Below are 19,767 nucleotides of genomic sequence, written 5' to 3'. Positions count from 1 at the left end.
TTAATTCAAACCATAAAATCGGATCAAACTATTAAAAAATTATGGTTTGATTTAGTTTGGATTATAAAACGATTTAGTTTGGGTTATAGTTTAAGTGGTTTTCAAACCAAACAAAACTATAAACCGCAACTATATATATATATAATAAAAATCATTAAAACCCTACCCACCAAATTATTTCTTTCCAGCCCTTTATCTCCTCTGCTGCTCTCTTCTGCCACAATGACAGTTCTCTTTCTCCCTTGCTTTAGTTTCTCCTTTGCCACCATCTTTCTTTCCAGCCTTATCTCCTCGCCAAAAACCATAGCTCTATCATCATCTTTCTCCCTTGTTTTTGCTTCTTATTCTAAGCATAAGCAAGAGATTTTATTGTGTAATGGTGCTAAAATTATTGTAAGATAGTGCATAATTCAGCATACAAAATCATTGTAGGAAGTGTATGATTTTTTATACGGTTCAAACCGTAATTAAACCCGATCAAACCATATTTTTATAATTTGATTTAGTTTGATTTATAATCTAAAATGGTTTGATTTGATTTAAAAATTTTTTAAATTATTTTTTTCAATTTGATTTGAAAAATATCTCAAACCACATCAAACCGGACTGTACACACCTCTAAAAATCAATCACAAACACTTTATTCTCGTATTTATAAAATTGTAACTTAATTACCTTGAATTCATTTCATTTTAACTTATATTCACATCATTTTAAAAAGATGTATCAAATAATATGATATATAATACAAAAAAAAAAGATTTTAACAGATATAATATGTAAAAATATTTTAATTAAACTCTAAAGTAACAAGAACAATCGTATTGCATCTCTTGTGATATGCCAACAAATAACTCAAAGATATTAATATACCAACAAACATATTGCAGTCAAAAAAATATATAATTTTTTGTCCATAAATTAATGTTTTATTATCAAATTAACATGATAAAAAATTATTGAAATAATTTTAATTTTATTACAATTTTATTTTATTTATTAAAATTTTAAAAAATATTATCATTTTTAATTAAAATAATGAACAATTTAATTAATTTTACTATTTGATAATAAAATCTATTTCATCAAAATTTTCATTAATTAATTTTATTATTAGATAATATAATAAATTATAATATATTATTAACTTGAAAAATATTTTACAGCATAATAATTCTATATTTTTTATTTTTTTAAATGACACGTGTGCATAAAAAGTCGCCAAATCATCGTACGCTACTCATTCTAATTCTTAAATTGCGACCTGTTCATTACCACTTTTCCTCCAAGAATCCTCTGGCTCGCTCTTATGCGGAAGTCTGAACTCTGAAGGAAGAAATGTCTGATCATCTCGCGAAAGCTCAAGAATTCGAAAAGAAAGCGGAGAAGAAAATCAAAAGCTGGAGCTTATTCGGCTCTAGATATGATGATGCTGCTGAGTTGTACGCTAAATCTGCCAACCATTTCAAACTCGCCAAATCCTGTATGTGCGATTACTGAATTAATCTTCCGTTTGATCGTGCTTTACACGTTAATTAACCGTTTCTTTACTAATTTCCAGGGGACCGAGCTGGATCACTTTACGTCATCTTGTCCGATTGTCACTTGAAGGTTAATAAAGCATTACTGATTAATAGTGTTTGATTAATTTTCTAATTAGCGGATGATGAAAGTGTGAACTTGTCGAATTAACATTTAACTGTTTGTAGTTTAAGTCCAAATTTTAATTATGGACTCTAGAAAGAAAATTATTGATGATAATGTTGATTTGGTGTACCATGCACAGTCAGATAATAAGCATGAAGCTGCCATTGCTTGTGTTGATGCTGCAAACTGTTACAAGAAAACTTCAAACAAAGGTGTGCTTTATGTTGTTATGGATACTTTTATTTTACGAGCATTAGTACCTGACTTGTCATTATACAATTAATTATTACTTTATCTTTAATTCAAAACCATTCGCTCATATAATGAAACCTATGTTTTTACTATTCTAGTACATGAAAAATTATTGATGTTTATATATTATTATATGTTAACAGAATCAATTGTTTTAGGCATTTTCTTATTAAATATGTTCAAAGATTTGTTAGTTTTGGGGTTCTAATAATGTTTTAGAAGATTTTTTTAGAAACTAAATGACACTGCAAGAAAAAAATTGTCAACTCTTGTCCAGGATAAGCAGCAGCTTAGTAAAGTTCAAAGTTCAAATGATTCTTAATTAAGAATAGTTAAAAATGGTTTTGTGTTTCTGAGGTTAAACTCAGAAAAAGGTTGTATTAGCAGGGGCTATATCATGCTTGGATCGAGCAGTAAGCATATTTCTAGATATTGGTAGATTCAGCATTGCTGCAAGATATTGCAAGGTACATTTTGGTTTCATGATTTTATTATTTTGTTAAAAATCAGTAAAATCCATTAATGGTTTCTCCTGATTGGCTGCTGGAATTTCTTAGCTTTCATTCTGCAATGTTTTGAGTATGTATATTGCGTCTCCATGATGTTTTTATTTCTATGAAAGATACAAGTTATTGTTACAAAATAATGTTACCCTTATATATTTTGTATACAAACTGATAACACTAGGAAGAAACGGAAGTCAGAAAGTCACTGTATTCAATGAAGATGAATTGTGTGATACAAACTACAAAGTAATGATATATCAATTTATTGCAAAAGTTTGTATATGTAATATTTTTCTGTAACTTCAGTAATTGAAATTAGCATGAGCTGAATTGAGTCACTATTCTTGTATTATCTAGGATATTGGTGAGTTATATGAGCTTGAGCAAAATAATGAGAAGGCTATTCTATACTTTGAACGGGCGTCTGAATATTTTGAAAATGCAGAAGCAACAACCTCAGCCAACCAGTGTAAACTGAAAGTTGCTCAATTTTCTGCTCAACAAGAACAGTAAGTTGCATTTACTAATTTAATGTAATTATAATAAGAAATTGTCATAATCTCAAATTGGACTGTGCATTTGGTTGAAGTGAGTCCACTTCTAGGGCTGTACATGCCATGTGTTCAACCTAGAGGCTTAATCCAGAAAGCCATGAATTATGCCCCTGGTTCATATTAGTTAGATTATTGTGGAGGGGACTGAATTCTTTTCATGTCTCAGGTATCAGAAAGCGATTGAGATATATGAAAAAATAGCACGACAATCACTCAACATTAACTTGCTTAAATATGGAGTAAGAGGACATCTGCTTAATGCCGGCCTTTGCCAGCTTTGCAGAGGTGATGTTGTTGCAATAACCAATGCATTGGAGCGATATGAGGTTATTATTATTGTTGTTTTGAAGATTGATTGAACTTTATATCAATAGTGAAAATTTTAAAGATCTTTAAAATTGTTTGTGCAGAACTTGGATTTAACGTTTTCTAGGACTCGAGAGTACAAGTTTTTAGCAGTAAGTAATCTTTGTTTTCTAAATAAATTACTTAGTTATGGTTGAACATTTAAGACTGTTCTTATGTCAGGATTTGGCTACCACAATTGAAGAGGAAGATGTTACCAAATTCACTCATGTTGTCAGGGAATTCGACAGCATAACTCGGCTGGTACATCTCTTTCTTTCATTTGCTTTTAATTTCCTTGGCTGCTCTTCTCAACTTGGACCATCCTGAGAAGTGCACTGCCTAATTTTCGAATGGGACTCACTCAAAAATGGCTTTGGTTTTTACCCCTACTAACATGGAATCTTATTCATACTTTTCTTTCTCATTTTAACAGCTTTCAGTTCAGTTTTCTTCACAATTACATTTTAAACCAGCTTCCTTCAGATTTCTTATAGCTGAAGAAGGCAACTCAAGTGCTGTTTCTAGTGACTTGTTAACTTACGTCTGATCTGAAATTTTGTTACTTAGGATCCTTGGAAGACCACACTTCTGTGGCGGGTTAAGGAGGCTCTGAAAGCTAAAGAACTAGAGGAAGACGACTTGACCTGAAATGGATCCCCTTATGTTTGGCAAGTTCTCCTTTATCCATTCTCGTTTATGTTTAGAATTATTGTGTACATCAAAAGCGTAGTGTTCATGTGAAAAGCTCTGCTTCTGCAGTCTATTAGATTATTTCAGAGAACTTTGTTTGTTCACGTAACATATGCGTTGGTCAAAATAAGCTTTCAGATTTAGAATAAATTAGAGAACTTATCTAAGAGAAAGGATTCGAATTGCAATTATTTGTTGTTATTGCTGTTCTATTTTAGCGTTATTGTAGGGCAACATTCAACTAATCAGAACAAAGCAAATTTCCACGGTCAAGCGTTTCTGGTTGTACGACATTAACAAAAAAACAAGCAAGCCGTCCGAATTCTAGTGGCCCTATTTGGCTGGTTGAACAAATGACTGGTTCGATTTGACTCTGAGTTTCAGTTGATTTAAGCCCAGACTGAATTTATAATACCTAGTTAGGTTAATTTGAATTATTATACGATGTTAATAAATAAACAAATGAATTAATCATGCATTAAATTGTCGAGTTAGAGTTACACTTCAAGAATGACTCATTCAAACTGAGCTAAAGATTCAAGCTAAATAAGCTTGGATTGGATCCATTCATAGATTAAACCAAATAATGGAAGAAGGTTTCTCAAACACACTTTCCCACCTTCAAACTTTTTAAAAGGGTTTTTTGGGTCAAAATTCAAATATTAATTTTAATGATCAAATAATATTTTTAGTTAGTTTTTAAAAAATATAACTAATATATAATTAATTACATATAATATATATATATATATATATATATATATATATTATTTGCCCACTTAAAAATTTATTATTGAGATTTTTATCTTTAATTAAAAAAAATTAAAACTTTAATCCCTTCAAATCCCAAAACCATGATTGCATTAATTATAATTGAAATTATGATTACAATCACATTAGAATGATATAATTTTAATTATAATCACATTCATCTAATACAATTATAATAATAATAGATGACATTAAAGAGTTGTCTGGTTCTAGGTAATCTTAATTTTATTATAATTATATTATTATTATTTATTAATTTTTTAAGATAAAAATAAATTTATTTTTAATTAATATAACAAATAATATAAAATAATATTTTAAAATAATTATATTCAAAGACATTTAAGTAAAATAATTTACTAGTATTTTTTATTATCTTTAATCAAACACAATAATTATATATGTCTATCAAATTTTATTAAACATAATAATCATTTATACTCAGTAATTTTCTAAATAATATATCTTCAAGGTAATTTTCTAATTTGATAATAAAATATTATCCAAACCAAACGTCCTTTTATTGTTAAGGGCTATTTTAATTTTTGTATTATTAATTATAAAAAGTAATATAAATTAAAAATAAAAATATATTTAATAAAATTTTAGAGAATAAAGAGAATTTAGCTTTAACAAATAAAGGAAGTAGTAAATATATTTTAGGCCAAACGACTATTTCCCACCCAAGGTATGCTGTAATGACAAGTTTCCCCCCTTTAACTATGGAAATACCAAACACCCACCCATGGCCAGTTAAAAGTAACGGGGTTAAGGGTAAAATTGTCATTTTCTCTATAATATTAAAAAATAAACTAAAATATAATTTCCTTTTGCCCCCCTAAAGTTTGAAAACAAAAATTTCCCCCCAGCCTAAGTTTAAGAAAATGGCAGTTTCACCCTAGGGTTTGGTTTTGAAATCTCCGGCGACCTCTCCGGCTCCGTTGCCGACGGCTTCTCCCTCCCGAAGAATCCTCTCCTTCCGGTGATCGGTTTCCTCCCATTTGGAGGCCCGATCGTCGCCGGAAAAGCGGTGGGAGACGAAGAACTTCGTCGGGGAAGACGAAGTTCTTCGTCTTCCCAGACGAAGACGAAGCCGTCGTCTTCGTCTGGGAAGACGATCGTCTTCCCAGAAGAAGACGGTTGTCTTCCCTGGGAAGCCGATCGTCTTCCCAAATGAAGACGACGGCTTCGTCTTCGTCTGGGAAGACGAAGAACTTCGTCTTCCCCGACGAAGTTCTTCGTCTCCCACCGCTTTTCCGACGACGATCGGGCCTCCAAATGGGAGGAAACCGATCACCGGAAGGAGAGGATTCTTCGGGAGGGAGAAGCCGTCGGCAACGGAGCCGGAGAGGTCGCCGGAGATTTCAAAACCAAACCCTAGGGTGAAACTGCCATTTTCTTAAACTTAGGCTGGGGGGAAATTTTTGTTTTCAAACTTTAGGGGGGCAAAAGGAGATAAAATTTTCAGGCGTTAGGGTTCTGTTAAATTTAACTGGCCATGGGTGGGTGTTTGGTATTTCCATAGTTAAAGGGGGGAAACTTGTCATTACAGCATACCTTGGGTGGGAAATAGTCGTTTGGCCTATATTTTATCTTTTTAATATATTTATTCTAAAAATTAAAGAACATTTCGTTTTCACTTAGTAGGGTATGAAAAAATTGTTTTTAAAATTGAAGAAGGGAAAGTGTTATCATTGGAGAAATAATTCGATCTATTTAGTGATATGTAAGAATTATATAGTTAGTATAATTTCACATCTAAATTAGGAGAGTGAATATGAATTGAGCTAAATTTAAATATCTTTTGATTTGAGTCTGATTATAACAAAAAATAAAATAAAATGATTTAAGTTCAATAGAAACTTATCGAATTAAAGTTAAGGTAACTTTGAGTTTAATCCAATTCTAAGTTTAAAATTTAAAACTTGATTTGAGTTTATAACTTGTGGTTTGAATTGGTTTTTTGAGTTTATGACTCAATTACAGAATGACATCGTTTTAATAATTATTTGACATGATTCAAATTAAGCCTCTTGTTAAACTCAAATTAAATCAAGTTTCCATCAGATTTACAAATTGAATTTTTTTAAATTTAAATTCAATTTAATTTAAAAAATGAATCAACTTTCTTAATTCAAATTCAATTCAAATTCTCTCAAAGCGAATTCAAAATGGGGCAACTTCGGAGACAACTTACCTCTCTTAGGGTCCAACCCTTTTTCTAAATAATTTTATAATCTTTAGATATAATTTTCATAATTAGAGAAATTTGTTTTATTACATCATTAGTGTACCTAATCCAGTTAATCATTATCGAAATTTCCGTTAATTAATTACTCGGACTAAACTACAGTCAACAAAACAGACACAACCACAAGACGACATCGCCAATGGCCAATGACGAACACGCACTTCCTAAAGTGGCGTCAATTGCCGCCTGAAACTAATTTTTTAGAGCCAAGTTCAACTACCGTCGTCACTTTCGTCTCTACTGTCACTCTTGTATATTTGTGTACATAACGAAACATGTCATTGTCTGATCATACTTCCTTTAACACTTCTACTTAACCATCCAATGGCTTCAATCACCTTCGGTTCAAGCCTAACCTTACTTCGCAGCGATTGCAACGACGCCGTTGTCTCACGCCCTTTCCGTTCAGCTAAATTCTTGAGTTTGAATCAGAAGTTGAAGAGTTTTTATTATTCTTCAAAAATGGCAAGTTTAGGAGTTGGAGTTTCGCGGGCCAGTGGTACTGAGGTGTTGGAAGATCGAACTGTGGAGAAGGAAGAACGTGGTAGGGTTTTGAAAGTCGGTCTCGTTTGTGGAGGTCCTTCTGCTGAGCGTGGAATTTCTCTTAACTCAGCTAGATCAGTGCTTGATCACATAAAAGTAGTCTGTTTTACACTTTTTTTTAAAGGTAATTATAATTTAATTAAATTGCCAATTATTAACAGTTCCAGTTTTGATTTGAAAAGGGAGATGATTTGCATGTGAGTTGCTATTACATTGACGGTGATCTCAATGCCTACGCAATTTCATCTGCTCAGGTTTGTTCAATATTTTAGCATGAAAAAATTTGCACTCTTGTTTTAAATTTGCATTCAATATTTTAATTAAGATCAAAGAAGTAACTTACGCACAAAAAAGATCAACTAAGTAACAGTTCTAAGTAACTAATGTATATGTTACTAATTCTGAAGTCTTATTATTAGGTATATTCAAATACACCTGCAGATTTTGATTTTAAACTTGAAAGGTAAGCTACTTTTATGGTAGTTGTTGGAGATTTAGGGGTTTAGGTTAATTGAGAAGTGAAAATGTGAAGATGCTGATCGGTTTTGTTCTTCTATACAGCCTTGCCCAAGGTTTTGGGTCGTTATCTGAATTTGCGGAACATCTTGCTGAGTCTGTAGATATTGTATTTCCTGCCATACATGGTCGATTTGGTGAAGATGGTGGCATTCAGGTTTACCATTATATAATTCTCTGTTCATGATACACTGGCACACAGACTTCCATGTGTACTTGATATTTTTTGAGAGGTTTTTACTTTTAGATGATATTGTTATGTTTGACTGCTTATTCAGGAACTGCTGGAAAAATATAATGTTCCATTTGTTGGCACAAGATCAAGGGAGTGTCGTCAAGCATTTGATAAGGTAGAAGTAACTTTATTCTTGATCTTTTCAAAACTTTAGTTTTCATATAGATTTATGAGGTGCATTTGAGCACTGAGTTCTAGAATAGAGTTATTGTTTCTTCTAAAACATCATAGCAGATCTTACACTCATTGGTTTTGTTGAGGAGATACTGAGATAGCTGGTTTTTTATATCAGTATCATTAATCAATATAGGGCTATTGAATATGGAGACTTTCTGCAGAACTTCTGGGTACATTTTCTGTCTTTTCAAATCAAGGCGCATTTTGTCCTTTGCATGAGGAGATCTTCAATTTTATATAGTTACTGGTGTCAAAATTAGCTATTGCTTGACAAGATGTTACTAACATAGTGTCCCTTCATCTGTTGGCAGTACAATGCCTCCTTGGAGCTCAGCAAACAAGGATTCATAACAGTACCTAGTTTCTTAGTGCAGGTTTTTTTTTTAATATAATACATTCTCTTATATCTTATTGAAAAGAAGAATAAGTAATTAATGATTTTGATTATTAAATCTGTATGCTTACAGTTTTTTCTATTGGCATGTAGGGAAGTGAAGTGAACGAATCTGAATTATCAAAGTGGTTTATGAAAAACCATTTGGATCCTATCTCAGGGAAAGTTGTGGTGAGGCACATTTCATTGTTTTTGGACCCTAATACACATTGATAAAATTCAGATCTTGACTTTATATATCTTTGTTAGGTAAAACCAGCGGTTGCTGGATCAAGCATTGGTGTTACAGTTGCATATGGTGTCACTGATTCCCTTACAAAAGCTACAGAAATTATTTTAAAGGTACTTGAATTTGATCAAGCCTATTGTTAATACATGTTTCAGAGATTCATTGTTAATAAACTAATAATGGGACCAATTTGATATGAAGAGTAACCAGTTAACATTTATTTGAATTGCCACTATTTTTCTCTTTTCCCAATAAGTTAAAGCACAAGCTTCCTTTCCTTTATCATGATTTTTAGTTCTGCTGAAGATTTTTCTGAAAATCTTTTGCAGTTACGTTGTATCAGAAGGTCTTTTTGATGCTACCTTATGAATCATGTGTTCTTTATATTTTTATAGGGGATTGATGATCGAGTTCTAGTTGAAATATTTCTTGAGGGAGGGAGTGAGTTTACGTCCATTGTCCTTGATGTGGGGTCTGGATTTGATTGCCATCCTGTTGTTTTACTGCCAACTGAGGTACTGTCACTATAAATCCCTATTTGCATTTGAGAATACATACATGGATGTAAAAATTATTATTATTTTAATTATAAAGCTTGAGCAATTGCTATATCATTGTTTGCTTGTGACTACTGTACATTTGGATGCTTTTAACTTTGCTATTTTTGCAAATAGAATTAACTAGTGACATTTTATGGAAGTTTAACAGTTCCAATATCAAGTTTAACAATAGAGACTCTTGCTTATTGCCTTTTTGCTAAGTAAGAACAATAAACAAATTAATTTATGAAGGCAATGAGATATATTATTTATTTTGTGATTGTCATTGTATTTAGCTCATATCCCAGGTTTTACATGATGAATGGTAATTTATCTTAGCCTAATGAATGATTGAGTAATAATAAAGTGACATCAATGGCCAGGTGGAGCTTCAATTTCATGGCAGTGGTGATGTAAGGGAGAAGGATGCAATTTTTAATTATCGGAGGAAATATCTTCCGACACAACAGGTACAAATGCACAGCATCCATGGATTTCCTACTGTGATCATGCCTCTACTCTTCAATTTGTGATATGTGATATAATTCACTGACATTATGCCTTCATCTTTCTGATTCTGAAAGAAGCTTATGTACTTACACAGGTTGTTTATCACACTCCGCCTCGTTTTCCTGTTGACATAATTAAAAGTATTCAGGAAGGTGCATCCCTGTTATTCAAACGGCTTGGACTACGTGATTTTGCTCGAATTGATGGATGGTTTTTGCCTTCTACCACTCATATATTTTCATCTTCAGAAAACAAATATGGGAGGACTGAATCGGGTACAATTTTATTTACTGACATTAACCTGGTGAGATGAATCTCTTAACTTTTTCACTCTGATTCTGTCATTGACTCTCCTTATATGACTCTTATCAATGCTAACTCCATATTTCAGATTAGTGGGATGGAACAGACAAGCTTCTTATTTCAGCAAGCATCAAAGGTAACTTGGAAGTTTGAAAATTTTATAACAGTCCGGTCAAATTCAAAGTTGTTATCATGGGTTCTAAATTGATTTGAAGTAAAAATATATCACAACCTGCCATTTGGCCAGTACATATACTTGCACGGTTGATGAAATGTGCATTTTAATGATCCTTTGATAACTTTCCTCTGGTGAAATTCAGTTGCATGCATCCTATTTGAAGTTGCATAACATACGGCCTTTGAAACCACCACAAAATGATATCATAAAGCTTCTTTTCACATTGTAATTAATGCTGCAAAATATTTGAGGTATGGAGTGTGTGAGTTCAAAACATTTTTGTCCTATTTGAAAGTTTTCAGATCATAACCTTAGGTTTGAGGAGGATTAACTGTGTGCTCTGCTAATAAATGTTTCATTTGCTTTTTCCTTAAATTTATTGTATATGTCATCTTTTTCTTGTTCAATACACTCTATCCTAAGTTTTATGTATCATCCATTGTTTTCCAACCTGCCCTGTTCCTCAGAAAGATACCTTCTCATGTTCAGGTTGGATTTTCTCATTCAAACATTCTTCGAACTGTGATTCATCGTGCTTGCTCAAGATTTCCCAATCTTGCATCAAACAATAGTTTGTCAAGTCATTTGCCTAGTAAATCAAATGCTGCACATCTTACTAAAGCACTCAATAAACGTGAAGGTTGTTGTAAGGTTTTTGTCATATTTGGGGGGGACACTTCAGAACGGCAAGTATCCCTTATGAGCGGAACAAATGTATGGCTCAATTTGCTGGGATTTGATGATGTAAGTTTAAGAAATCTTGGCTATGTACTTGTCTGCTTTACATGTTGGTTAATAGACTCAAAATTTTAATGAGAATCGGTTAAAGATCTATCCTTGAGAATCTGACTATATTAACAGTTTTTTCCCCTTAAGCTGTTGAAGTTTTTATTTCTAATTGAAGTCTATAGACATGATATAGTCTGAACTTTAAAATATTCTTTATCTGCAGATTGAAGTAACTCCTTGTTTGCTTGCTCCTTCGATTGACTATTCATCTGGGATAGATCCTGAAAAAAAGGATTCTGATGTAAGCTCCAGAGAGGTCTGGTCACTGCCGTAAGTACAGATTTCAGTCTTCTGGATTTGTTATTAAGGATGCCCTATTTAGCGTATTTGTGAATTTTATCACTCTGTCAGTTAAATATTTCATCTTGCTTTTGTGGATTTTCCATTTTGCTTTCTAGAGCTCTTCATTACTAGTAAATTTTAGTATCTTTAGAAATTCAACAACTATTGGGTTTTGCGCTTACACTCACCATCTCTATTACATTATTACAACATGACACTATTTTCTTTCTCTTCTTAAAAAAAAAAAAAAAAAAAATGCAGTTACTCTCTTGTGCTGAGACACACCACAGAGGAAGTCCTTGCTGCATGCATTGAAGCAATTGAACCGGCTCGGGCTGCATTCACGTCTCACTTAAGGAGCCAAGTGATGAATAATCTGATGGAAGGTTTGAAGAAATACAGTTGGTTTAAAGGGTTTGATATACCTGATGAACTGCCTAAGAGATTTTCATTGGAGGAGTGGATCCAGATTGCCAAGGATGTTCAGGCAACAGTTTTTATTGCAGGTTAGATTCTATCTCCTTCTTCTTTTCCTTGATTCCGATACACAATTAGTTAGACATTTTTACTCTCTTAACCTTCCCAATCCCTAATGAAGGCAAGATTTGGTCTCAAGCCTTTTGTATGACATCAAGAAGATATTCTATTACAATTCTAATGTGAGTGTAGTCTTGTGGAATTTCACATATCCTGTAACTGTAACTGTAACATCCTCTCAGTGAAAAGTGAGGTTTTGGGACTGATGTTAAGTTATTAAGAGGAAGAACATGATTGATATAGCAAAATCTGTTCAACCTATTGCAACAGCTGATACACACAAACCAAAGCATTTTTCTTCATCTCCTGCGTTTTTTTCTTTTTCCCCATTATGAGCTAAACCAATGTTATCTACAGTTCATGGGGGAATCGGTGAAGATGGTACTCTTCAAGCGTTGTTGGAGGCAAAAGGAGTTCCTTATACAGGTATATTCTCTTACTTGGAAAGCAATAAGTTTTTCTTTATAAAATTACTTATTTTCTCTTTCTCTCTTTTATTGTTTCCTTTCATATGAAGGTCCTGGTGTTATGGCTTCTAAAACTTGTATGGACAAAGTTGCAACATCATTAGAACTTAATCATGTATGGTAACCACTTATATTTATGGTGTCCTTTCTTGAAATCACTTCAATTATTAATTTGTTTGGATAACCCTATATCTGAATAGTGAACTTTATAGGAATTAGCCTAACAATGGCTTTATAAACTCAAGCAAATTTCTGTGGAAAATAACAGCTAGCTGACAAAGGAGTACTTACGATAAATAAAGATGTGAGGAAGAAGGAGGATCTATTGAATATACCCATAGCTGAGATTTGGCATGAGTTGACCTCTAAGCTGCAGTGTGAAACATTATGTGTTAAACCAGCAAGGGACGGATGCTCAACTGGTGTTGCAAGATTATGGTTGGTTATTTCTTCTTTCTGACCTGTCGCTGTTGTCAAATGATTGTGATGCTTGTGGATTTGTCATTTCTCAAGCCAGTATCTTATATATCTATGATAATTCTCTTTTATAATTGCTTTAATTTATGTCCTGTGTATTCTTTTGTTCATGCAGCTCTGCAGAGGATATTGCAGTATATGTAAAAGCATTGGAGGAGTGTCTTCTACGAATTCCTCCTAATAGTTTTTCAAGGGTATAGAAGCCTGGATATTCTTCTTTCATGCTGCCTCATTCAAAATAGTTCATACCCTTTTCTTGTCAGAAGATAGATTACTAATTATCAACCTAAGGTCTATGTTTTATTTTTAACAATAGTGTTAATCGCAAATGCCAATTCAAAATAATTAGCAAGTTTAACAGCAGGGAAACTTACCATAAAAAAAAGTTTAACAGTTGGGAAAAATAGAATTGTTGCGGCTTCTGTCAAGTCTCTGATATAGATGAACAATATCTTACGCACATTTGACTCTTTTACAAGCATACTCTATAAATGAGATATTGAGTATCTCCTCTATTATGCGCACTTCTTTTAAATGTTGACCATATGTATTATCTTTTGTTGTCCAAAAAGGGGAAAAATGAGAAGTTGTCCAAAACATTTTGTCCATGATAACATCTGCAAGTTTTTATCTTATGACTGTCTATTTCTTTTTTGAATACTTTCTAGGCACATGGAATGATTGAGATGCCAAACCCTCCTCCAGAGCTTGTGATCTTTGAACCTTTTATTGAGACTGATGAGATAGTGTTTTCATCTAAATCAACAAATGAGAATGCAAATCGCCTATTGTGGAAAGGAGACAGTAGATGGGTAGAAGTTACAGTTGGTGTTATAGGAAAACGTCAATCAATGCATTCATTGACACCCAGTGTTACTGTCAAAGAAGGTGGTGATATCTTATCACTTGAGGAAAAATTTCAAGGTGCATTTCATTCACTTTTTTTTATGGTTTAATCTTTTCCAAGTCATCAAACTATGTGTTTCTATATCAATAAGGATGAGAACATTTCTATCATATCTCTGGAGTTTCACTAGATTTTTGTATCTTACACAATGTACATGCCTCGTCTGTTTCAAAGAAAAAAGGGGGGAAATGGGACCTGAATATTTTGTATAGAAAGTAGTTTCTCACTTATTAACGTATGTTTTTTTTATAGGTGGAACTGGCATTAATCTCACTCCACCACCAGCATCAATTATTAGGTTTGTAAAAAACCCTCACTCTTTGAATTTACATATATGTATTATGGATGCTTCTATTATGCCATATTTCATTCTTAAAAGAAGCTTTCATTCACATTTCTCAGATCCGGCTGGTTGAAAATGTATGAATTCATAAATTTCCTTCTAGGCTGTCAAACAGAGGATATGCATTCTGTAGTTGATGGGAATCACAATGTTAGTGCTATCATTTTAAACTGAATTGAGATGGTTAATTTTCATTTCCCCATATTAACTTGAGTGAGGATAGATTGTCAAGATAGAAAATCTTGTCCTATAAATTCCTGCTTGTTGCTTTATATAGTATAAGGCCCTGTTGTGAGCTCTTCCATTCGGTTATATTCCTTCTTTTTAAAATTTGTTAAGTTTTGATCAGTTGTTGAATGGTCTTTTCTTCTTTTTGGTCTTTTTGATTTAGTAATGACACTCTGGAGAAATGTAAACAACACATCGAACTGATTGCCAACACTCTGCAATTAGAAGGATTTTCAAGAATTGATGCATTTGTCAATGCTGATAGTGGAGAGGTATGTTGACTTCTGTGATTGATAAGACGATTGTTTGCCTTTTACTTCAACAATTAGAGCACTATCTAAGCTTATGTTTTATCTTCTTTATTTATTATCTGTTGGCCCATCAGAAGTTTTATTGGGTTTCTCCCACCCCAATAACTAGCTCAAGGAACAATGGGATTCTTTGCATTATTATAGTATGTCACAAGCTATGTTCAAATTTTCCTAATTAGGAGTTTCAATATGCTTTAGGTCTCCATTGTCATAATTCCAGTGTGTACATTAGGAAATATGAATGTGTACGAGATGGTTTATGTCATCTCTTAATGTGGGTTATTATGTTTGGTAAGTAAAAAATATGTCAGTTTGGCCCATGCAGGTCTCGAACCTGCGACCTTCGCGTTATTAGCACGACGCTCTAACCAACTGAGCTAATAGGCCATATGGTTAGGTCTAGATTTCTTATAAGATACCATGTTCCCTGTGTCCAAATGAAAGGATGCTAGCCCCATCATTTTCTCTGTGGATTAAATCTTCCTCTGCACCTGCTTGATTGGATAAGACAAGATTTTTTAAGTGAATTTGTTTCTTGATGAACAACTTGGATACTTCAATCTAGATTCAGCTATCTGTTTGTGTATAATTTGTAAGAAATGATTTCATATTTATGCTCTGGTGAATTTCATTTTTTCAGGTATTGATTATAGAGGTGAATACTGTTCCTGGAATGACTCCCTCGACTGTCCTGATACATCAGGTAATATTATGATTCCTAATTCAAATGACGTCCCATTATCTTAGATTTGTGTTTGGTTCCAACGGGGATTCAACTTGGTCTCAATCATTCTATTTGTAAACACAAGCTTGTGTGACCTTACACAGAAATTAGCAAAGATGAGAATCAACTACGGAGATAAATTATTCTGGTTCAGATAACAGTGTAATAGTTAGTTTTTACAAAGATATAACCCACAATGATACCACTGACATGGCTTCTAACATATATATAATTGTTTTTACACATCTCAGGCACTAGCAGAGCAACCTCCCATGTATCCCCATCAGTTCTTCCGTACGCTGCTTGATCTGGGATCAGAAAGGTACATGTGAGTTTGTAGACTGCTTGATCTGGTTATTATGGAGACATTGGTGGCTTAGTCCATTCTCCGCAACTGGCAAATGAACAAATAATTGTCATGTCTCCAGAGTGGCTATAATATCTGGTTACTAAATAAATTACAAGCTGTAATTATGTTTGGATTTCATTTTCTAGTGGAAATTTGGATAATCAGTAACGTGTAATTTATATGGTTTGAATTAAATAGAAACCTTTCACCACTGCCATTGTGCAGCCATTTCTGTATTTGTCTGTTTGTTCCTTCATTTTTGATAAAAGCATGTAAGTCATTTGGAAGGTTTTCTTTTAAGTATATATAATTTCCGAAGTGAAAAATGTGTGCACGTTTGTCATAAAATGAATAAAAGGTTCAGAACTCGTACATCCATGCATGGGTAACCCAACTCAGACCAAGGCCGAAGTATATTTGAGAGTTTATTATCGAAACAGAGATGACCAAGGTTTCAAAGTATGACCAACAGTGCCTTTCTTTAACTCAATAGGCTGGAGAGGTCCTATTATGAAGCCTACGGTCCCGTTTGGAATGTATTCACTCTATCCTTTCATGACGTTGTATTTAGACTACTCATAGGATTAACCAGAAAGGATCGACGAATCATTTTTTGATTTATAAGATCCTTAATAAGAGACAAGTACAAAGCATATTCATATCCAAGAATAATAGGATATGAAGGAGAGAACGATAGTAATTTAGATCTGCATAAAAAACCAAAAGAGAGAGAGTTTACTCAAAAAACATTTTATAACACAAAGGATTTTTTATTTGATTTTCCTTCTCTGCCTTCTACAAGAAAGGGAGGCAATTTATATAGATTTGCAAAAGCATATAAGAGTTGACAATAGTACATACACATAGACTAATAATACAAATATTTTTAATAATTCATATGATAGGTAGAGACTACTTTAGTAAAGTTGCTTTAATAATATAAATAACACGTAAGTAAACATATGAAACATATGATCTTTAAGAAGACAAACAAGAATCCGGATCTTGTGAAAAGAAGTCAAAAGTAACCAAATTGTGCAAATCTTGTGTAAACATCTTGTAAGGAAGGTTCTACAGTATTTCTAGGTGGGCATGAAACTAAAAGCATCCTTTCATATGGCTTGCAAAACCCTCTATCCTCAATTAGAAACATAGATACTGCCTAATAATACTACTTCTACCGTCTCTCATCACTTCTCGTATAAGTGGGATAGTCCTTACGAGATTAAGCACTTAAATATTAAGTCTCATCTTCCTATTACCAATCTCACTTTTCTTAATCCCCACCATATTTATCTAAAACCACTCACAGTTTTTAAACGTACCATTAATATTATTATCCATCCTTCCTCTGTGAAAATTAAAGAGTATATTCAGAGTACCTCTTTCAATAGTTATTAACTCTTAGCTTCAATAATAGAACAATATGTGATTCTTGATTATCTAGCTCATTTCACCTAGTAGTGGCTATCTAAAGGATGCACACACCTCCATTTTGGAGCTATCCATTTTGCTCTTACATTTCATGGAAAAAAAAAAAAAGGCACCTTACAACCTCCTGAATTACACTCCTCGACACCAGGTTTCTTAATTTCGAACATGTCAATCTCGACATTATTCGAACTACATTAAATGCTAGCACAATCATGATGACACTGTTTCCTAATTTTTGTATGTTCTTACAAGATTCACAACTATGTAAAACCTTGAAATTTCAAGTCCAAGTTACTAGCGTTGTTCCCCAAGGTGAAACACTGATGGCTACTATTCATTACCAAATGGCGTATCGAATCCAAAATCATTCCCTAGACATTGCTACACCAAAAAACACTCATGATATCATTTTTCTTAATGTTGACACTACTGAAAATCATATTGCACTTTGGTCCCAAAGTAGATGCCCAAAGACAAATTAGAAGAACTCATTCCCAAAAAATGGTATGCTACCTATAAGCAGCTTCAATCTTAAAGTGTTTTAGCTTCTATCCTATCACAGTCAACTGATCCGACATTTTATCGATCCTCAAGTGGAAGATTATTTATTTCCTTTGCATCTTCACAAGATGCCAATAGCAACGCAACTTTATGTGTTCCTACTCAATTTTCTTGTAAAGAAGTGTCTAATGAAGAGCAACCAAAGGTCTATGATTTTACTCCTCAAGGGCAAACCATATATCTATTCCAGCCTTGTGATCCCGACACTTCTGGTTATAGATGCATTTCATGTATAGAGTAATCTGATCCCAATCATCCCACAAATCGGTCTTGATTATCTCGATGCCAACAACAACCGACTCCAAAGCCAAAAAAGATCTACTCAAGATCCTTTTTGGCAAAGATATAAAACAAACATTCCAAGATATGATTTACTTGGTAATCTTTTTGGAAAGTATAATTTCATGGTTTATTATGGTAAAGGAGATCCTTTAGCTAAAATCTCTAAATAACCTCCTTTAGGATGGTTCTCACCTGATAGTTTTGATTCTCTTGACTTTGACCAAGTTACGAGGTCATTCAATCAACCTGCTGTTTGCCGATCCACAAAAAAAGGCTATTCCAGTCTTCACAGCATCCAAACCAAAAGTCCAAAACCCAAATGACAACCATCTGTCTCATTATAATGACGACCTAGAAGGATGTTCCTATGGAATCCTAAGAAGCCTATTTTGCCACCTGCTTTATTAAAATACAATTAATCAGAGTACGTGCCATTATCAAAAATTCAGATGTTTGAATTCAGTGATCTTGGACCCTTGGAAAAATTATTAATCCAACTTAGCAGATTTTTCAAGCTTGGAAGTTTAAAAATCCACAGGCTGTCAAACCAGATGGTAGCATCGAGCAAGATAGTCCTACTAAATCTAATCTAAATTGGCAATCCCAAAATGTCGTGGCGTAGAACAAAGTTCTTATGGACATTAGTCAAACAACCAAGAGAATTGAGCAAAAATTAGATGCAAAATATAGGTTTATTTGTTAGCTTAGTAAGTAATTTAAGTGTAGAAACTATTATTGTTGTTGCAAAATATAGGTTTTTCATTGGTAAGGTTTACATTTCAAATTTTGATTAACAAATTGATGGTTTTTTAGTTTAAATTGGCTGTAAAATGTTGAAATATTGTTTCTGGTTAATCTTTTGACTGATTTATTTACTGAAATGATGATTTTTGTCAAGAATGGGACAATTTTCACTTTGTTGATGTCGAAACACAATAGGCCTGTCACATCTACTCCATACCTGGGTTCTATTTAAGGGGTAAATAATAAGCCAGATGCCTAGTTAAGGGCAAAGTAATATTTGCCACTGTGTCTACCATTGTTTGGGGCACAAAATGATTGGTAAAATGCTTAGCAAGGACAAAGTTACATTTGCCAAACTCCACCTAATATTGTTTATTGTTCACAAGTTACTGTATATAGTAAACTGTTTTTTCATTTTATGTGACTTTAATTTCTTATTTTATTTGTTTTATGTTTGTTTCATCATTTTAAAGTGTTTGTTTTTTCTTTTAGATATTTATCATAAATTAATGTGAAGGAGAATTGAACTTCAATTATACATATAAATTCAGAGTGTGATTAACAGTATGGGGACACAAAGAGATGATAGGAAACATCATGCAAAGTTATTTATTACACAACGACAGTTATTTAAGGGAAATGTTTTTGGGCATTTCCTTGATTTAGGATAGCACAAGTTTAACATGATG

The 19,767-nt window shown here is 33.1% G+C and overlaps 2 protein-coding genes and 1 non-coding gene across 7 annotated transcripts; 2 read left to right on the top strand and 1 right to left on the bottom strand.

The window, feature by feature from the left end:
- Positions 1–1,245: 1,245 nt before the first annotated feature.
- LOC123207766 (alpha-soluble NSF attachment protein-like) lies at positions 1,246–4,270 on the top strand. 5 transcript variants are annotated; one of them, XM_044625230.1, is made up of 10 exons: positions 1,247–1,483; positions 1,562–1,611; positions 1,787–1,859; positions 2,287–2,366; positions 2,763–2,769; positions 2,851–2,914; positions 3,126–3,285; positions 3,370–3,417; positions 3,488–3,568; positions 3,875–4,270. In XM_044625230.1, exons 1-10 carry the CDS (start codon positions 1,339–1,341, stop codon positions 3,953–3,955), a joined length of 789 nt encoding a protein of 262 aa, XP_044481165.1. In that variant the 5' UTR covers positions 1,247–1,338; the 3' UTR covers positions 3,956–4,270. The 5 variants fall into 5 exon arrangements, with proteins under 5 accessions (XP_044481167.1, XP_044481165.1, XP_044481166.1 ...); XM_044625232.1 differs by lacking the exon at positions 2,287–2,366 and having other exon boundaries at positions 1,246–1,483; positions 1,791–1,859; XM_044625229.1 differs by having other exon boundaries at positions 1,249–1,483; positions 2,763–2,914.
- Positions 4,271–7,122: 2,852 nt separating this feature from the next.
- On the top strand, positions 7,123–16,383 carry LOC123207768. The gene is made up of 24 exons (XM_044625234.1): positions 7,123–7,658; positions 7,745–7,816; positions 7,982–8,025; positions 8,124–8,235; positions 8,357–8,428; positions 8,802–8,864; positions 8,978–9,055; positions 9,134–9,226; positions 9,509–9,628; positions 10,036–10,122; positions 10,257–10,466; positions 10,554–10,601; positions 11,133–11,387; positions 11,596–11,702; positions 11,976–12,220; positions 12,609–12,677; positions 12,769–12,833; positions 12,987–13,156; positions 13,311–13,389; positions 13,864–14,119; positions 14,355–14,400; positions 14,837–14,945; positions 15,625–15,687; positions 15,960–16,383. Exons 1-24 carry the CDS (start codon positions 7,344–7,346, stop codon positions 16,038–16,040), a joined length of 2,859 nt encoding a protein of 952 aa, XP_044481169.1. The 5' UTR covers positions 7,123–7,343; the 3' UTR covers positions 16,041–16,383.
- TRNAI-AAU lies at positions 15,298–15,371 on the bottom strand. Its single transcript has one exon. It is a non-coding gene; the product is annotated as a tRNA-Ile (tRNA).
- Positions 16,384–19,767: the final 3,384 nt, after the last annotated feature.

The sequence above is a fragment of the Mangifera indica genome, unplaced genomic scaffold, assembly GCF_011075055.1.
Source record: "Mangifera indica cultivar Alphonso unplaced genomic scaffold, CATAS_Mindica_2.1 Un_0102, whole genome shotgun sequence".
Taxonomy (NCBI): Eukaryota; Viridiplantae; Streptophyta; class Magnoliopsida; order Sapindales; family Anacardiaceae; genus Mangifera; species Mangifera indica.
This window is presented reverse-complemented; position numbering and strand designations above follow the sequence as displayed.